This window comes from Papaver somniferum, chromosome 9, assembly GCF_003573695.1.
Source record: "Papaver somniferum cultivar HN1 chromosome 9, ASM357369v1, whole genome shotgun sequence".
In the NCBI taxonomy this organism is placed as follows: domain Eukaryota; kingdom Viridiplantae; phylum Streptophyta; class Magnoliopsida; order Ranunculales; family Papaveraceae; genus Papaver; species Papaver somniferum.
In genome coordinates, this window is record NC_039366.1 from 133,435,692 (window position 1) to 133,455,038 (window position 19,347).

General features: G+C 37.5%; 1 protein-coding gene across 1 annotated transcript; it reads right to left on the bottom strand.

Moving 5' to 3' along the window:
- Nucleotides 1-300: 300 nt before the first annotated feature.
- LOC113307585 (calcium-dependent protein kinase 10-like) lies at nucleotides 301-4,179 on the bottom strand. Its single transcript, XM_026556027.1, has 7 exons — nucleotides 2,759-4,179; nucleotides 2,230-2,373; nucleotides 1,971-2,123; nucleotides 1,546-1,661; nucleotides 1,297-1,464; nucleotides 930-1,154; nucleotides 301-730 (listed from the first exon to the last, which is right to left on the bottom strand). The coding sequence occupies exons 1-7, from the start codon at nucleotides 3,627-3,629 to the stop codon at nucleotides 599-601; spliced, it is 1,809 nt and encodes a 602-aa protein (XP_026411812.1). The 5' UTR covers nucleotides 3,630-4,179; the 3' UTR covers nucleotides 301-598.
- Nucleotides 4,180-19,347: the final 15,168 nt, after the last annotated feature.

Genomic DNA, 19,347 nt, shown 5'->3' on the forward strand with positions numbered 1-19,347 from the left:
AATCCTTTTGAGGAAAAGACCCCCTCCCAAGTGTTCTTTTTTTTTTTTGGCTAAATATAACTTCTTACTCTCTTCGCTGAAGTAGTTGTTGTTATTTCCTTGACTTGAGAAGTCACATAAGAATAAGATTTGTGCTGCGTGATGTAGTGTGTAGTTCTACAATTCATTGAGCTCATATTGCGCGACACTGCCACTTCATTGAGCTCATATTGCCCTTTCATATAGTCTATCATCTTCTCACAGTTCCATGAGATGGCTCCTAGAGACTACAGTTCTGCTAAACAGAACTGAAGCCAGGTATAAATGGAAACCAGGTTTAAATAACAAAAATACGTCTACAAGAAAAAGGTGATACAAGAATCTTTGTATTGTTCTTTCCAACCTAAATATTTAACATCAAAATTCACTCCGTGTAACTTCAATTTCGACATATTTTGATGCGCTGAAAAGAACAAGACTTCTGTTTCTCTATGCACACTTGGTGATCGTATGACTCCTATATTCAATCTCAAAATCTGTAGGAAAAATGATGAAAAGCGACACTACTGAACAAGTAATTAGACTATAAGAGCCTCAACATTGTTTTTTCTTCTACATATCAACCACCAATTTTTAGTGCGTCCCTGAACCCAATGCCGAAACTACTTTGCCGACCTTTCTTACCACCAAAACCGATGACGTCTCCTTTTTGCATCATCGCTACAAATTCATTGTAATCTATGCGTCCATCCTGATGAAACATGTTAAACATGCAAAAGATTAGGAGATTGATTGACACCCAAATTAGTCGACCCATTTTCAACATTAAATATGTCTAGTGTTCAGTTCTAAAATTAACTATTGTAACTTACTCCTGGTGTTGCATAATCAAATCAGAGGGCGTACAAATATAACTAAACATAGAGAAGTACTGAAGTTAAACAACTTACATTGTCTTCATCAACTTCTCCGATCATTTCTTCTATACGAACATCCTCAATCCCAAACTCCTCGCATGCCTGTTGAAGCTCATCTTGCGTGATATAGCCACTGCCATCTTTGTCAAAGTATGAGAAAGCTGCGAATAGATGATCTTCCCGTTCAATTTTGTTTAGATGCAATGTTGCAGCAAGGAACTCTCCGTAATCAATGGTGCCACTGTTGTCAACATCAGCCTGCAGTTCCATTGAAAGAGGAATTACAGATAGAAAGCATGAAAATAATCCTTGGCCAAACTTCTGCTGATTTAACAGATACACATGAAGCTGTTGCAGCTTCTGTGCAACTCAGAACTCACAGAGCTGAGCTGATACTTACCGCTTGCATTAGAGCATACATCTCGGACTCCTTTAGATTGGCCCCCACTCTTTTCAACCCAGCTTTTAGCTCTTCGAAAGTGATTTGTCCACTGTTATCTGTGTCTATCATCTTGAACATTTCTTTAAGTCCAGCGATTTCATCTTCAGAGAGGCTGTCCGCAATCACCTAAACAGAACAGCAATTTGTTTATAATTCAAATATATTCAATTTTTGAACAACATTTAAATGATTCTGGTATGCCCTTACTCGAAGGGCCATTTTCTTAAGCTTGTTCATAGCAGAGAATTGCTTCATTCGACTTAGAACTGCAGAATCAAGAGGCTTGTCAGGAGCTACCCCATCAACCTGAACCCAAGGATGACCTGTCACAAAAACAAGCCAGATGTTAGTAATGCTGGAAATATGTTTATTCTACAGAAAATGCAAAGCCATATTTGAAGGGAAACAACATCAACGCTACTCTAACTGTGTTGCAAAGGTTTTGTAGATTTCCTAAAAATACTTGGAAAAAAAAAAAAAGTTCCCGCAGCGGGTTGAAAACTTTATTAGCTCTTTTATACGATGCCAACTTACTTTGTAGGAATTCTAACCGGTGAGCATAAAATTAGGGATATGTGCCCAGTAACTACTCAAGCAACCTCTAGTGGTAAGCAAAAGATGTATAAACTCACATAGTACTTGATGTGCAGTTAACCGCTTTTTAGGATCTCTGATAAGCATTCTCTTAACCAAATCTTTTGCACTTTCTGATATACTAGGCCATGGCTCTGATGAAAAGTCAAGGTCACCATGCAAGACCTGTTCAAAAATCCCTTGCTCAGTTTCTACATCACGAAAAATGCAGAGATAAGTTAGTGATGATTACTGAAATTCAAAACTCATACTTGTCAACTATGGTACTTTTAAATTTTCAAATTTGACAACACTCACCAGCCCAGAATGGAGGAACCCCACTTAACAGAATGTATATGATCACTCCAGCGCTCCAAACATCTGCCTCTGGACCATAGCGCTTTCGAAGAACTTCTGGAGCAACGTAGTATGGGCTACCAACAACGTCATAAAATGTTTCTCCTGAAAGAGAAGAATTTCCAAATTTGATCAGGACTAGAACAAATGACGAATCATGCCATATCATTATTTACTACCACGAAGAGACTTCCAGATAGCATTAATATCACTCTTAGGATTTGGATCCAGCTCTAGCATGAGTCCACAAAATCCAGCAAAGCTAACTGAAATTTTTATTCTGATGCAGGGACTCAATGAGACTTTCGCAGGCGTCTTGCCCAATGGGTCAAATGCATTACAACAGTTAGGCAAGTCTCTCCATATTTATTCAGCCTATGCATGAAAAATTCAATCTAATCCAGATCTCACTATGCAGTAAAGCCTACAAAAATGAAATGTAAGTGTATGATGGAGATAAACTACAAAAGAATGAAGTTTCTAGGATTACCTGGCTTAAAGAATATCGACAATCCAAAGTCAATAGTTTTAAGGGGTGAGTTCTCCTTCTGATTAACAAATAGAAAATTCTCGGGTTTCAAATCTCGATGCATAACTCCTAAAGAATGACAAGTTTGAACTACTCCCACTATGACCCTAGCAAGTTCGGCTGCCTTTTTTTCACTGTAATGTCCCTTTTGAATAATCCTATCAAAAAGCTCCCCTCCTCCACATAATTCCATAACAAGATGAACTGCTACGGCATCTTCATAAGCCCCTTTAATCGATATAACACTCGGATGACCTGCCAAATGATGCATTATCTGAATTTCTCTCCTAACATCTTCAACATCGTCTTGCGTTGTTAATTTCCTCTTTGCAATCGACTTACACGCAAACTCCTTACCCGTCTCTTTCTCTACACAAAGATAAGTAACCCCAAATTGACCCTGTCCTAGTTTCCTTCCCATGGTATAAATCTCCTTTATGTTACCGGTTTTCCTTTGTAAGACAGAATCTACAAGTAAACCAGCACTTGCTACTCTCTTGTGGTGTGGTTTTTTGGGGTTCTGAGGTGGTGGATTTGGTGGTGGTGGTGGTGGTGGTGCATCTTCGGTTTTCTCTATTTTATCAGGGATTTTAACTTGCTCTGGTGGTATATTTGGCGGTGGAGAAACATCAGATGATGATGTTGTTGTTGTAGTGGTAGTTGTTGTTGTTACTGTTGTTTCAATGGTGGTTTCTCCTCCGCCTCTTCTTGATGTTGCTCCTGGAGTCGAAGGAGCGGAATCTTCAACGGCTCGAGATGGCCACATTGCAGCAGAAACAGATTCAAAGAAACCATTTTTTTCAGTTCTTGGTCCTACACAAGTATTACCCATTTCTTCTAAACTTCGAAAAAATATCGAAACCCTCTTCCTATATCACCATTTAAATGATTCCCAAGTTTACAGATTCATAAATGAGTAGACTATAAACAATAAAAAGTCAATGATTCATTTTCTTGATATTAAGGGAAAATATTTCTATCTAACTTGTCTAACTACCTAATTCATAATCTAGTATAGTAGTAGATATAAGCAAAACCTGTCGAAATCTTCAATTTCAGGTACGATTTCTAGAGATTTAACAAGAGCACATTAAAAGTATCGATTAAAATTAAGCAATTTAAACAATTCTACATCGAATTTGTAGTGATACAATATAAGCAAAAGAAAAGACAGGGGACAGAGACAGATGAAGAAGAAGAAGCCAGTTGATTTGTGGAGAAAGACAGAAGATTTGAGGTTTACCAGGTCTGTCTTGTCTGTCTGTCTGTCCGGATGTCTGAAAGAGAAGAAGGAGAGGAGTTGTGAAGTTTCCTCCTTACTCTATTTTATTTCTCTTTCGTTTTTCTTTCTTCTCCTCTTTCATTAAGAGTTGATTAATTGTGTTATATTATTCAAACATGTTGTGAACGACGACATTTTGTTTACCAAGAGACTAATTTTAGGCGTCTGTCTAAACTAGAGTTAACCGATGCCTTTTTTTTTTTTTTTTGTGGTATTTTGCATTACCTCCTTAAGAAGATTGTTAATTTGCGTTACCTCTCATAAAGAGATTAAATTAGCAAAATCTCATTTTGTTATATATTCCGTCAAAGGCTAGTTAGTCACCAGTTTTGTACAGGTGGACCAAAATATACACGTGGAACTTTAGTTACCCAAAATACCCTTGACAGAAAAGCACAAAACGTACCATCAAACACGTGTAGGGCTGAAAAGCATAAAAAATGGAGGGTCCGTTGAACGTTCGAATTTGGGCTTCAATGGCCAGTTCTATATAAACCGGATTTGCAGAGGAAAAAATTTGCTCCTTTTCACAAATCCACCGTCACCAAATATGTTGTTTTCCAACAAAACTGATAGGATACATCTTCGCCACTTCTAAAGTGCAAACAAAAATATGGGTGATTTATCTTCAAACTCCTACAACGATGTAAGTAAAACCACCATTAAATGAGGTAATACAAGTTTCTATATTTACTAAAGGGAGGTATCTTAAATTTTTGGCTTGTCTGCTCTGGTGGAGTCTAACATGTCTGCTCAACTGGAGTCTGACTTGTCTGCTGATTGGCATGCTTACTTGGATCATCTTCTGATACTTTTATGCTATGATGACTTGGTTATTCATCTTCAAACATATAACCAATAACAAATGGCTCTGTCTGAGATTGTGTCAGTTGCCAAATAACTTCACCATTCACTTCAACTTCTTCATTTGATACTATAACATTAAGTGGTCCCTCATGAATGGGGAACAAATGAAATTCGTTAGGCACATCTTGATCTGATTCATTCCAAAACTTAAGAAAGTCTCTATCATCCACAACATCATACAGAAAACCACTCTCCACGTACTGAAATAGACACTACTCTCCATTTAACCCCTCAACACATGCATACACATTGTCTAACAAGTCAATCATGTTCAAAGTATCTCCATTATACTTAGGCCAATACACCTCCTTTCCATTCATGTAATCAAGGAGACTGAATCCACCAATAGGTTCTTGTCTAGGCCATTGTCCATTGTAGTGTATTTAATCAATACTTTCACTGCAACATAACCCAAACCCTAAATCAATTTTACCATCAAAATCAACATTGTAACATATAAATAACATCTTATTTATCATATTTCTATATAAAACAACACAATCACAGGGGAAAAAAACCCAGAGCTTAAGTAAAATTTATACCTGAAATCATGCCAAATTAGTTTAAAAAAACAACCAAATCCTACACTACATGACATAACAGAAACCCTATACTGAACTACCACATCACAAACATATGATTTCGCCTCTGAATCAATCATAGAAAATATCCTTAAATCAGAGCATCATAGTATAGACCCAACAACAATGTGATTGACATCAAAGTCATAACCGTAATCGTATACCGTATCATTAAAATGAAAAACAAACTGAAACAACAAAAACCCTAAAAATACAAAATACTCACAATCGATTTCGATGCTAATTCATCGCGACCAAGCTCTAATAACACATATGAAAGAGCAAGTGAAGGAAACTGATTTCTTGCCACTCCGATCAATTTCTCCTTCTCTTTGACGAAACCCTCACGCGGAATTGGGGATTTTTCTTCTCTGAAACTGATTTCAGTTTTTTCTCTCTATATATTGTTTATTCCCGCTCGATGGAGGAGGAGTTGTAGAGACGAAAGGGCACATGTTATATCCTCAACAGCTACCAAAAAGGTGATAAATCTAAACCATTCATTCTCTGACATGGCGCAGAACAATCAGATGTTTTCGTTTGATGGCACATACGTGTCTAAGATCTGTTTTATATGGGAGGGTATTTTGGGTAAACGATGTTTCACGTGTATATTTTGGTCCACTTGTACAAAGCTGGTGACTTAGCTAACTGGTCTTTGACGAAATATGTAAAGAAATGAGATTTTGCTAATTTAATCTCTGTATGGTAGGTAATGCAAATTAGCAATCTTGTTAGGGGAGGAATGCAAAATACCCTTTTTTATAATCAAGATAAATACAAACGCCTACTCCATCCTATGATTGCCGCTAAGGGAAGGTATCCAGACTGGCGGGCCTGATCATGCCATATGGCGTACATTGGGGAAGTTCATGTGCAACTCCATTACAAGTAAGACTAGCATACACAAATAAAATAGACTGAAAACTCGAACTTAGGGCTCTAATTTCATGGTTAAGACTGTGAGTATAGAGATCCCCCAAGAAAATATTCTTATTAATTTTCTTAGTAATCACTGCTGCGTCACTCTCTACAATGGATCCATCTTTTTCTCCTTCACGGCTTTCAAGACATCTCTAATGGCATATGTTTGCTTCTTCTACAGAAGAACATATAAAGTTAGTTGATTCAGTAAATATGAAACTATGAATTAAATCTCTAATTATAAAACCTTTTCCCCCGTTCAGAGAGTTAAGAATCCAATCCCCATCAGTATTAATTTTAACCAAATCTCTAGGCGAAGACACCATGGAGAAATAATCTTATTCAGAGTTATTGTAGAGATGCAAGTGAGGATATAAAAGGCAAACTAATAATAGGAAATACTCTGCTCTGCTAGACTGATTTTGATATGGGTGTAATTAAGGTAGAATCCTGAAAGCCCCATCAGTGTAATTGCACCTAGTATCTTCTCCATCAAATTAAGGTAAAATCTTGGAAGTTTGTATTTTGAATGCTTAGCAGAGTCCATACTCTTATAAAACCTTGGCAAGGATCAAAGCATGCATAATTAATTCGGTTTCCATTATATACCTTGGGAATGTATAGGCCGAGGTATGTATTATATTATGGATAATTTTATTGACCGATAGGCCTCCTTTTTAAGCTTTCCAGACAAACAACTGGATTATATAAGGTAATTTTGTTTCCAAATACAAGTCCAAAGATCATCATTACTAGTGTCACCACTTACACTAAGAGTTGCATAAGCATATTTAATAAAAAAAACTATCATCCTTAGATGGGATCCAAATCCTTCTATTAGTATAAAGATCAAGGGAAAGGGGAATTTGTTTAATCTTCAAACAAATCAAGGGAATCTGGTTAATCTTCTCTTCTGAAAATTGATCAAATACATCTCTTAGGTTTGTTGTATCCCATAGTATCCCGACTTATTAAGTCCTTCACCTTTAGATTTTTTTCAGGAACAATATTTGGTCTTGGTGTGGGTGTTCATGTCCCAGGAATTCAATTGTCAAATCAAGGATCAATAAAGTTTCCTTCTTCCACCATTCATTTAGTCTTACTCATAGTGTCATGAAGGCATTTATATATCCAAGAGACAGAAAGTGGACGATTGGAATTTAACATTTCCCCTTTAGCATAATATTTAACTTTAAGTATTTGGGCTAGGAGAGAGGTTGGATTCTCAAGCAGCCTACAAACAGTTTTAGCCATCATAGTTAGATTATTAATTTTACTAGTTAGGAATCCAAGTCCTCATTCTTTTTTCGTTTTTCAAATGTTAATCAAAGCCAACAAGTGCATATTTATCTTCTTTAATCTTGTGTCATATCCCCATTTTGATGGTGGATTTTCGACGAAGGCTAAATTCGTAAAATCTTATACGAAAATATGTATCTCTGACCAGCACCAGAATGTAGAAAATATCATATCTTCACCGCAAGAGAAGTGAATTGCAGTTCCGTAACCTCATAAATTAATAACACATGACGCCAATTGTAACACTCCGTGTTTTTATCATGGTGCATGCTCAGAGATGCGCCATAGCCTGAGATGAAGCTTCATCCAAAGCATCCGTTGTGTAATAAAAGGAACATTGTCCTATGCCAATACGCTACCAAAAATGACATATCGCGCGTCGTGGGAATATATGTCAAGGCAAATATGGTACCAAGGGGTGTAATCTATATTATCCAAAGGACAATTTTGCATCAAAAGATGCATTATGCCAGTTGGGTGGCTAGCCTAGAACAAAGTAGCGCCACAACGGCGTATTACGCAGGTTATTGGGCTATGACCAATATCGTAACAGGCCAGAGTAGGCTGGCCTTGGGAATGCACAGTCGTCATGGTTGTACATTGGAATGGCCTATGGGCCAAAATCGGAAATACAGCCGTCACGGACCTACAATGGACCTGGCTCAGTAAATATTTAGCCATCATGGTCGGGCATTGGAACTGACCTGTGAGCCAAAACTGAATGTACAACCATCACGGTCGTACATTGCAGTTGGCCAGAATAGTAAGGTGCATCCATCACGGCGTTGGGAGTTGATGAATGATTTTTGCTCCCCTAATTTAAGTTGTAAAAATGTCAAGTTAACATATATAGGGAGGGGTAGTTGGTTGAAGGTGCATATGCGGACTATGCACCAAGTAATCTTCATAGCTTAGCCGGAAGAGTATAAATGATGCCTAAGCCTCATTTATAGATGCGTACCCTTGCCAATGGAGCGTATTAAGAATGGTTATTGGAGCGTATTAAGCATGGTTATCACTATGCCATGCCTCGGATCAAGTATTCATCACTTGGATGCATTTTGATGGAACGACCTATACGGACTAGGCCATTACAACTATTGCTTGGCCACAATCTTGCAAACGAGTTGGATTAAGTTTCTTGTCCCTTCGAGGATGAACTACGGTCTGTGATTGATCCCTTAAGAGTAGGGAAAGGTACGTAGGCAGCCGCAATGAGTTGCAGCATTGCCGGTCCAGCACTTTGTCGCTCATATCATCTAATTGTGAGATGATTGCGGCAATCTGACCTCTCATACCATCTGGCTCGGTTGCTCGATGAAAGAGATGATTGTGGCCATACTTTATGAGGCTAGTTGAATTCCATTCCTTGGACGCTCATACTTCCTATCAAGGCGTTTGACTTAGGCATGTAACAATGGTGCATTGGGCATGGCCTCAAAAGTAAGCTACGTCGATATGAAAGTTAGCGGAGCTTGCATAAGTCTAAGGAGAGTACAACATGAGCCTGATTGATGCACCCTTGGCACGAGAAAGAAAAGTGCATGCTTTCAGAAATCCCCAAGCTAAAGGGTAGTGTTAGGCCTATAATGTCCTATGCGTAAGTCCAAGGAATGCCTTATGCATGGACAAGACTCGGAAGTATGACGGTTACTCAGCTACTTAGGAAATTCAGTGATAAATTTCCTACATGGAAGCAATGCATGTAAGGTGCATTGGCCATAGCCTTCAAGGCTTTAAACCCTTCACAGAACAAGGGTAAGATGGAACAGTGTGGAAGCTAAATTAGCTGCATCATGCTCCACGAGCATGCTTGCAAGGGAAAATGGACGTGTATTTGCCTATTTTTAAGGCAGAGTAAGTAGCATCATCATGGCGCATCGGGGAAGTTATGGCCTGCGCGCCCTGGCGCTCTAGGCATAAATTTTCCGGTCCGTCACAACAATGTTAGAGCATCTGAGGCAGACCTTTGGATATTCCATGTATTTTATCAATTGTGTTGAGCGACCGAGCAACTCTTTCTATATTGAAAATTCAATCGAAAGATGTCTCTGGTGCTGTAACTCATCCCAGAATAATATTCAGAGGAAATATGATGATGTCATCTCATATCTGAATCAATTAAATGCTCCTAGACATATTACCTGCTAGTATATAGTGACTAATTAATTAAATCTAGTGTTGAATATTTATCAGATAAGTTCATGGTATACTATTTTACCCTAATATTTTTTTTACTTCAATTCATGGCTTTTACCGGCTAAATTCCATGGATTAGTAATGAATATTCACCTTTTGAGCATAAGGGCTACCACCGAGTAAGCCCCGAGTAAAAGGCATTATATATTTAGTAATAATGCTCCAAAGAGCATCCAAGAACATGGATGAACAAGGATATGGAAGACCAATCAAAAGAAGAAAGGAAGAGAGATAAAATAATAATATAATAATAATAATATAAAAATACATGGGCGGGGACATACACCCGGCCGGCCACGTGTTGTAGTATTAAGATTGCGGTAAATAAGAATTCGTTGCTCGGACGTGAAAAGATTTATAAATAAAAATATATACACAAAATTTTTCACAGGATCAAGAGACACTGGGACTCAGGATTCCACCATTAATCATTCACAGGATTCATATATTTATTCCAAATAGTTATAGCTCAAATAATAAGGACTCTCATTCTTGCCAAGGTAGATTTTTAGAAGATTAACTGTAAATCGAAAGCATGGCATATCAAAAGCACTATGACCAAGCATAAACCATCAAATGAAATGGCAATCAAATAAGAAAAACCATAAAACGATTAATAAAAAGTGCAAGTAGTCAAAAAGAATTAAATATAATTATCATATGCGTGAAATATGGCTTCCTCCATCATCCCAGTATTGGGGTTTAGCTACTCATATTAATCATGTTCTCAAAATACATTTTTATAGCTCAAAAAGTTGATTAAAAGATGAGAAAATGCTAAAACAAAGATTCGCAACAATTATAAGCGTTACATTGCGCTGTATAAAACAAAACTGAAGTGTAGTAAAGAACGATACAACCTTAGTGTTGTAAACAGCGACACAACTGAACTGCGGCGGGTACTGTTGAAGAACGACACTTCTGGAGCGTCAGTTCTTCATCTTTATCCTCCTCCTCGAGCGCAGCAACAGCAGCAGGAGAGATTTCTCCCCTTCGCTTCTCTCGGCTCCAAAACTTCCCCAAACTCTTGATAACCCTCTATCAGCTCCCAAGGGTCCCTTTTATACCCAACAGGCGCAACGTATAACTCGCAATAACTCCACATAATCCTCCATTACTCGGAAAATATTTGTTTTCCATTTTTTTCACTGTCAGCCGAGATATGATCTTCTCCATCCCCTCTGCCTGCGCATATGAGCTGTAATACTTCCATAGTTGCATAAACACTTAAGAAAATCAGATATCTTCCCCATTTAGTCCACAAAACTTCCCAAAAATTCCTCTCACAGAGAACTCGAGCGTATCTCCCCTGTTTAACTCTCGATTGAAAGTTAGCGGATTCTAACCAAATTTAACTCATTCCAACGCTCAGAATAATCTTGTTATACTCAATAGATATGACCCAATTAATTCCAGCCATTTAGTCTCTCCACAAATCCATCGAAAATCAATTTGAAAATCTTCCAGGGAGAGAATATATTTTCCCGCCAAAACCATTATTTGAATTTGTGAAGAAGGTCACCCCTTATCCGGTGGTCGCCCCCTTATCCGTTGCTGGAGTTCGAATAATACATGTCCTTTGGGGTGCCTTTAGTAATTTTTCTGGGTTCCTCCGGTGCATTTCTGGGGTATCTTTAGTACTCTATCCTAGGGTGTAAAACACCACTTTTCGAGCCAATTTCGCCGCAAGAGCTTATTTTTCCAAAAACATCTACAAAAACATAAAATAACACAATAAGTATTTAATTGAGTCTAACAATACAGAACATTGAGAACAAAATAGACACATAAATGCGTCTATCAAATACCCCCAAACTTATTATTTGCTAGTCCTCGAGCAAAACTAATAAAAGATAAATAAAACCGAGTTAATCTTGGGAGGATTTACCAGAGGTGTGCCCACAAAACCATTACTCCAGACCCTAGCTATCTATGCAGAACCTTGGAAGGCACTAAAGAATCTCCTTGGTTGGCATACTTATTGACTACAGGAGGAAGTATCCTGATGCGAAATTCCAATTGATGTACACGAGTTTGCACTCAAGCATACTAAAATTCATATAAAGTGACAGAGCTCTACTCAGATAGTTGCACTATGGAAATCATATTCGGAGTCAAACTAATCATATGGATAGAAAAAGGAGATGGAAATAGAAAAATGTAGATGGTTTTGATGTTAACCGTATGATCGATGTTTCACATATCTGTCTGAAGGCCACTGCCAGAATGAACCTATCCTAATAGACTGAGATATCGGTCTGACTAATATCAACACAACTGGCATATACAAGGGAACCATTGGTCAATAACTTAAATCTAGATCAACAAACTGGAAAATACAAGGGAACCAGCAGTTGCCTACACAGAACAATAACCATTTTTTTTAACTTAACGGCATGAATAGATCTTTTTGATCCAAGCGCATGCTTCTTGTCAGCAGATTACACGATAGTTCCCACGGGTCCTGCATTCCACGCTTGCTTAGGCGAAGGAAACAGGGAGAACACATGCATATTGCTATCCAAGTGTTAATACTTATTCCGATTGGTCTAACTGGTCCGGTCTTTTTTTTTTTTTTAAGTGAACTCAGTCACTCTAATTCACCTAGCAGTGGTAACAACTTGAATCGTGTGCCCCACCTAATCACTTAGAGAAACATAGTTTAAAATGAAAAAAATAAAATAAAATAAAAATAAATGAAAAGGACTCAACGAGATATGGTGCAACTATCATGTTATTTCTAACACCTGAGCTTTGTGCTTTTATGAATAGACTCTTTAGATGTTTCCATCTAATCAGATTGGTTCCTCAAATCCTACAACCAAAATGCTTCCATCCACTTAGATTAGTTAGTGCCAACCTTAATAAGCATAAATTTCTAGTCTCTGGAGCTTATTTATTGCAACTAAGAACTTTCTCCCATACCCCCAAACTTAAATCTAACATTGTCCTCAATGTTTTAAAGATGAAATTAAAAGCATGAACAAGGAGAAACTGTTACCAATGAAGCAAAAGAGATAAGGAAAGATATTACCGTGTCGCATGAATATTGGGTTACCTCCCAAGAAGTGCTAAGTTTAAAGTCTTCATCCAGACTAAGCAAAGATTAGTCACCACGTAGAATCATAAAGTAGTAGCCGGAATAACTGTGGGTCATCTGGATCAAAAAGTGTTACCCACAAGAAGAGGAAACTGCAACAGACCAAGAAGATACCGAACATACCCTTGCTTAAGACAACTACATCTAGTTGTGGTTCAGGTTCAGGCTCTATAAAAGGGTCTAAATAAAAGGTTTTCATCGGTTGGATTTCCTCAAAGCTAAGATTCGGTTCAGGTATTAGAGTCTGGAAAAACTCAACTAAGAACTTAGAAGCACATAACAACAACCTGAATAATTGGGGATCCTCTAAGTCAATTAGATTTGACTCACAAAGTTGACCATAATAATGGTCATCCTTAAGAAAATGTGTCGACCCTAATATCTTAAAGTAATTAGGTTTAGTCTCAAAACTTAATATCCGACACATCTGAAAATCATATGTTCCCACAATTGGAAGAAAATTTTTTGGTGGGAAAACAAAGTCAATCTCGGTATCATAGCCTGGGTTAACCACATCAACCAGAGGATGGGTTTCTAACAACTGAGCTTCTCTATGGACATCATTAGTTTCGGGAAAACATGTATGAAGATAATATTGTAAGATGGTTGAGGCACAGATGTCAAGTCCTACACGAGGGAACTTTCTAATAGTTAAAGCACACGGAAAATTACCCCCAAACTTAGAGTTTTCTGTGTCTCTAGAAAGACTAGTCACAACTTCCCTAATTTCTAGGTCATCAGATTCCTGAAAATGGTCAATTGATTCTTCTAAGTCTGGTTCATCCTCGATCACCTCTACGAGTTTATGGTCTTCGTCTAAGACTATTGTTTCTAAATCGCTAGACTCTAAAACATTATTCTTAGAATAAACTCGTTCCTCTAAATCATTATCAGCTTTGTAAACAGGAAATACTACATCGTCTAAAACGAGGGTATCTCTAGTCAAATCCTCGTCCTTTTGAATAGGTGAATAATTATTAAAATCATTTGGATTTGAACTAGAAATAATATTATCATTGTAAAGCTCAATTGGAGTATCTATTTCCTGATCACTATTCCTACATAAATATGATTCTCCATCAACACTATCCTCATCATAATAACATGAAAAAGATCGAAACTCATCAAAACAAGTAGTGCTACCAATTCTAACCTTGTTATCTTGATTATGTAAATAACTATCTTCATTCTCAAGGGTATTATTGGATACACTATATTGGAAATTCAAGTAATTTCGAGCAATTCTTTCATTCGTCTCAGCTATCCGCTTGAGGTGGTCTTCTAAAGAAGGTTCACTCATTATTGTAGTTCTTTCGTCTATAATTATACTATTCATCTCAGCTAACTTACGCGTCTACTCAGCTAACTTCCTGAGGGACTCTTCTAAAGGAGGAATAGGAACAAAGGGATCATAAAAAGGACTACTTTTCAATAGTTTGATTGTATCCTCTAGAGACGAAGAACTAGTATTATAATCTTCTCGCTCGTAAGACTGATGCATGTGTGGATAGTAATTGGGCTCACCAGGGTATGACCCATATCCTTCCAAAGGATGGCGTTCCCAACCACTATTCCCAACATGGCCATAAAAAGGATGATGTCCATATTCAAATTCAGGTCGATACTCATTGTATTGGCTTCTGTCATACCAGTTCGACATTCTTAATTACAAGGGAATTCTACACAACCATAAACAAGGCCGACTCGACTCCACCAAAACAAACCTAAAGATTTCTAGCAAACAAAAAGCATGATGGTTTCACTTAGATTGTTTCTAGACTTGCTTCTATCTCTCGAAGGGGAATTCGTTACAGTTTGAGAAAACCCCTCTGGAATCAATCCGAGCTAATGTGAGGAAACTTGAGGCGAGGGAAGCTCAATGGATCTTTGATACCCAAGGCCTCACCGGCGTTACAAGGCGGTTCATTTCAACTCACAATAACCTTCTTGAACTTTGAGGTGTGCTTAAGAAAGTAACCAATATCCTTCGAATTTTTTTCCTAATAAGCGCGTTACCCTATCGGTCTCGTTCTAGTCAAGTTTTAAGCTTGGGTTCGCGTTAGGTTTCGTTTTCCTAAGACGGGCAAGAAGGGAGCGGTGATGAAATCCGAACCCTTATCTTGTATTGTCCAGGCCTTGCCTTTACTAGGAATTTAAAAACAGTCCAAATTCGTCCTCAATCAATGAATCACCTTAAGGAATACAGTAACTCGCTTACAGGAGAATCGCGAGTGTTTCGATGGACTTACCTACCGTACCAGACGGGGGATGAACCTTTGAAGTCGACTCGGGCCACGACTCCTATGTCATGTACGAACCCGAGGGGCCGAGACGATATAGTAATCGTCGTCCTTCCCTGCACACAGTTTATATATAATTTTTTTTTTAATTAATAATACCCTTCCGTAGGGTATGAAAAATAATGTCCCAAAATTGAAATTCCAAAGTCCATAAAAAAAAGTGCAAAAGAAAAAATAAAGTCTAAGAAAAATAAAAAGTCTAAAAAAATAAAATAAAATAAAAAAATACAAATATCTTTTTTTTTTCTCTTTTTTTTATCAAAATAAAAAAAATAAAAAATCTTCTTCTTTCGCCCCTTTCGCTTTGCCTTTTACTCCAATCTTTAAGTATTCACCAAAAACTTTGGAAAAATTTTCTTTCGCTCCAACTTCCAGAATCTGAAAGAAAAAGACAAAAACCCAAAAACGTAAAGAAGAACAAAAATAAAAATAAACCTAAAAATAAATCTATATACAAGTGCTCGTCGGCGGCGCCATTTTTGTTGTAGTATTAAGATTGCGGTAAATAAGAATTCGTTGCTCGGACTTGAAAAGATTTATAAATAAAAATATATACACAAAATTTGTCACAGGATCAAGAGACACTGGGACTCAGGATTCCACCATTAATCATTCACAGGATTCATATATTTATTACAAATAGTTATATCTCAAATAATAAGGACTCTCATTCTTGCCAAGGTAGATTTTTAGAAGATTAACTGTAAATCGAAAGCATGGCATATCAAAAGCACTATGACCAAGCATAAACCATCAAATGAAATGACAATCAATTAAGAAAAATCATAAAACGATTAATAATAAGTGCAAGTAGTCAAAAAGAATTAAATATAATTATCATATGCATGAAATATGGCTTCCTCCATCATCCCAGTATTGGGGTTTAGCTACTCATATTAATCATGTTCTCAAAATACATTTTTATAGATCAAAAAGTTGATTAAAAGATGAGAAAATGCTAAAACAAAGATTCGCAACAGTTATAAGCGTTACAATTCCGATGTATAAAACAAAACTGAAGTGTAGTAAAGAACGATACAACCTTAGTGCTGTAAACAACGACACAACTGAACTGCGGTGGGTACTGTTGAAGAACGACACTTCTGGAGCGTCAGTTCTTCATCTTCTTCCTCCTCCTCGAGCGCAGCAGCAGCAGCAGGAGAGATTTCTCCCCTTCGCTTCTCTCGGCTCCAAAAATTCCCCAAACTCTTGATAACCCTCTATCAGCTCTCAAGGTTCCCTTTTATACCCAACAGGCGCAACGAATCACTCGCAATAACTCCACATAATCCTCCATTACTCGGAAAATATTTGTTTTCCATTTTCTTCACTGTCAGCCGAGATACGATCTTCTCCATCCCCTCTGCCTGCGCAAATGAGCTGTAATACTTCCATAGTTGCATAAACACTTAAGAAGATCAGATATCTTCCCCATTTAGTCCACAAAATTTCCCAAAAATTCCTCTCACAGAGAACTCGAGCGTATCTCCCCTGTTTAACTCTCGATTGAAAGTTAGAGGATTCTAGCCAAATTTAACTCATTCCAACGCTCAGAATAATCTTGTTATACTCAATAGATATGACCCAATTAATTCCAGCCATTTAGTCTCTCCACAAATCCATCGAAAATCAATTTGAAAATCTGCCAGGGAGAGAATATATTTTCCCTCCAAAACCATTATTTGAATTTGTGAAGAAGGTCACCCCTTATCCAGTGGTCGCCCCCTTATCCAGTGGTCGCCCCCTTATCCAGTGGTCGCCCCCTTATCCGTTGCTGGAGTTCGAATAACACATGTCCTTTGGGGTGCCTTTAGTAATTTTTCTGGGTTCCTCCGGTGCATTTCTGGGGTGTCTTTAGTACTCTATCCTAGGGTGTAAAACACCACTTTTCGAGTCAATTTCGCCGCAAGAGCTTATTTTTCCAAAAACATCTACAAGAACATAAAATAACACAATAAGTATTTAATCGAGTCTAACAATACAGAACATTGAGAACAAAATAGACACATAAATGCGTCTATCACCACGCCGCCGTTTGGTCAGTGCCCCACCCCTCCTCTTTCATGTAAATTTTATTTTTTAGGGTTTCCTCTTTCAATTAAATTTTTTGATTTTTTATATATTCTAAAATCTTGTTATATGGACCATATGGTTTGCATAACAAGTGGTCCCGCAACCATTATGACATTCTACCATAAAAATATCAAAATAATATTACTTTAATATTTCCAAATATTGGTCTTTCAAGCAAAAATCTACTTCATCCTCCGAGAAAAATTAAAAGTTTCAGTCAAGATCAAACTCATCTGAAAATACAATATAATGCTCAATCGACCATCAGAAAACACTAAAACTCTCAGGAGAGGTCCGCGGATGACATGACGACACGTGCAAGCCACTATGCTCGGTCCTTTGGCTACCAATAGCCGGCCCTACATCATTCATTGATTAATCACCTAATAATCATCTATAGTCCATATTTGGTTCAGACTATTTCCATCAACTTGTACTATCATCCATACACCACTAGTTGGTCTCACTATCACCAATGGCTGGTTCTAGCACCCCCTTAGTCGGTCCCTCTCTCCATCACAATTAGGTTTTATTACCTAATGCTCCGTAGAGCATTATTTTAATTATGGTTAATCATCAATTAATCATCCTTGCTCCGCTCTGCAACTGACTTTGGTGAATGCTTAGCAAAACACTTGGCGCCACATGGTCAGTCCGTCAGCACTAATGGTTAGTCCCATTTCATCCATTGATTGATAATCACTCAATCATACATGGATCATACATCTATCAACATTAGGATTTTGAACCTAATGCTTTGCAGAGCATAATTCTGAACAGGTTCAAACAACAATAAAACACTAATAATTTTTATATTGATCCGAAAATCAATATTTTACTTAATTATTTAATATTCGGTCCGGCTATCAATATTTTTTAATATTGTATTGATTCAACAATCAATTGCTCTGCAGAGTAATATTTCTCATATTGATTCAACCATCAATACTCGAGAGGTAATATTTCATACTGATCCAGCTATCGGTGTTTTATTAGTTCATCTACCAATACTCAGTTGGTTCATCACTTAACTATTATTTTAATATTATAATCTCTTTGCTTGTCATTCGACTTATTTATGACATTTGGATCGAGGATGAACCTTCTATGATTATTCAACAATAATCATCTTAATATGACTTCCTGTCAAATGCTTGACACATCATCTGACTACCATTGCTGCTTCATCTAGCACAATGATATGTCACAATCATCAGTGAGCCGCTAGACTCAACGTTTGTGGTACACAAAGCATGTTTCTATCTCAGCGAACACTTCATGCATCATCCATCATAACCATGAATTATGAACTACTTTTAGTTTATCAATTAAGACTCGTAGTATAATTAGGCCAACGATTGACCATATAAAATACGTCTTCAAAGTAGACTTTCGCATGAGATGTAAATTCATGTCACATGGGGAGGGGGGGTATTCTAGGGTTTTGGTCTGGAGGCCTACAACACGTACGATGTGCAATACATCCGATGAGGAATATGAGGAAGTCGTGCTGGTAGTTAAAGGAGTGAATGGGATAGTGGATGGTCAATCAACCAAGTCTCACACGCAAAGTGGAACTGGTTTACATATGATTTTTTACTTCCCCATTCTTCCACTCTCTTCAACCACTACCACTTAAAGGAGATCCATGTGCTAACTACATATGCTATAAATAGGTTCCTCAACCTATGACTTGATAATACAACAAGAACAAAGTAAGACTCGACGTAAGCGAAACTACGACAATCAATTATCAAGCAATTACAAAATATCTCTCTAAATCAATCAATTTCCATTGACCTCTGCACATTCTCATATTCTCTCCTTACAGACCGACCCTTCTCCTTCCTTGTGACCGAATTGAATCTGGAACGGACAATATCTTGGTTTAGGCCAAAATCCTACAAATTAGTCTCTTGAACTCA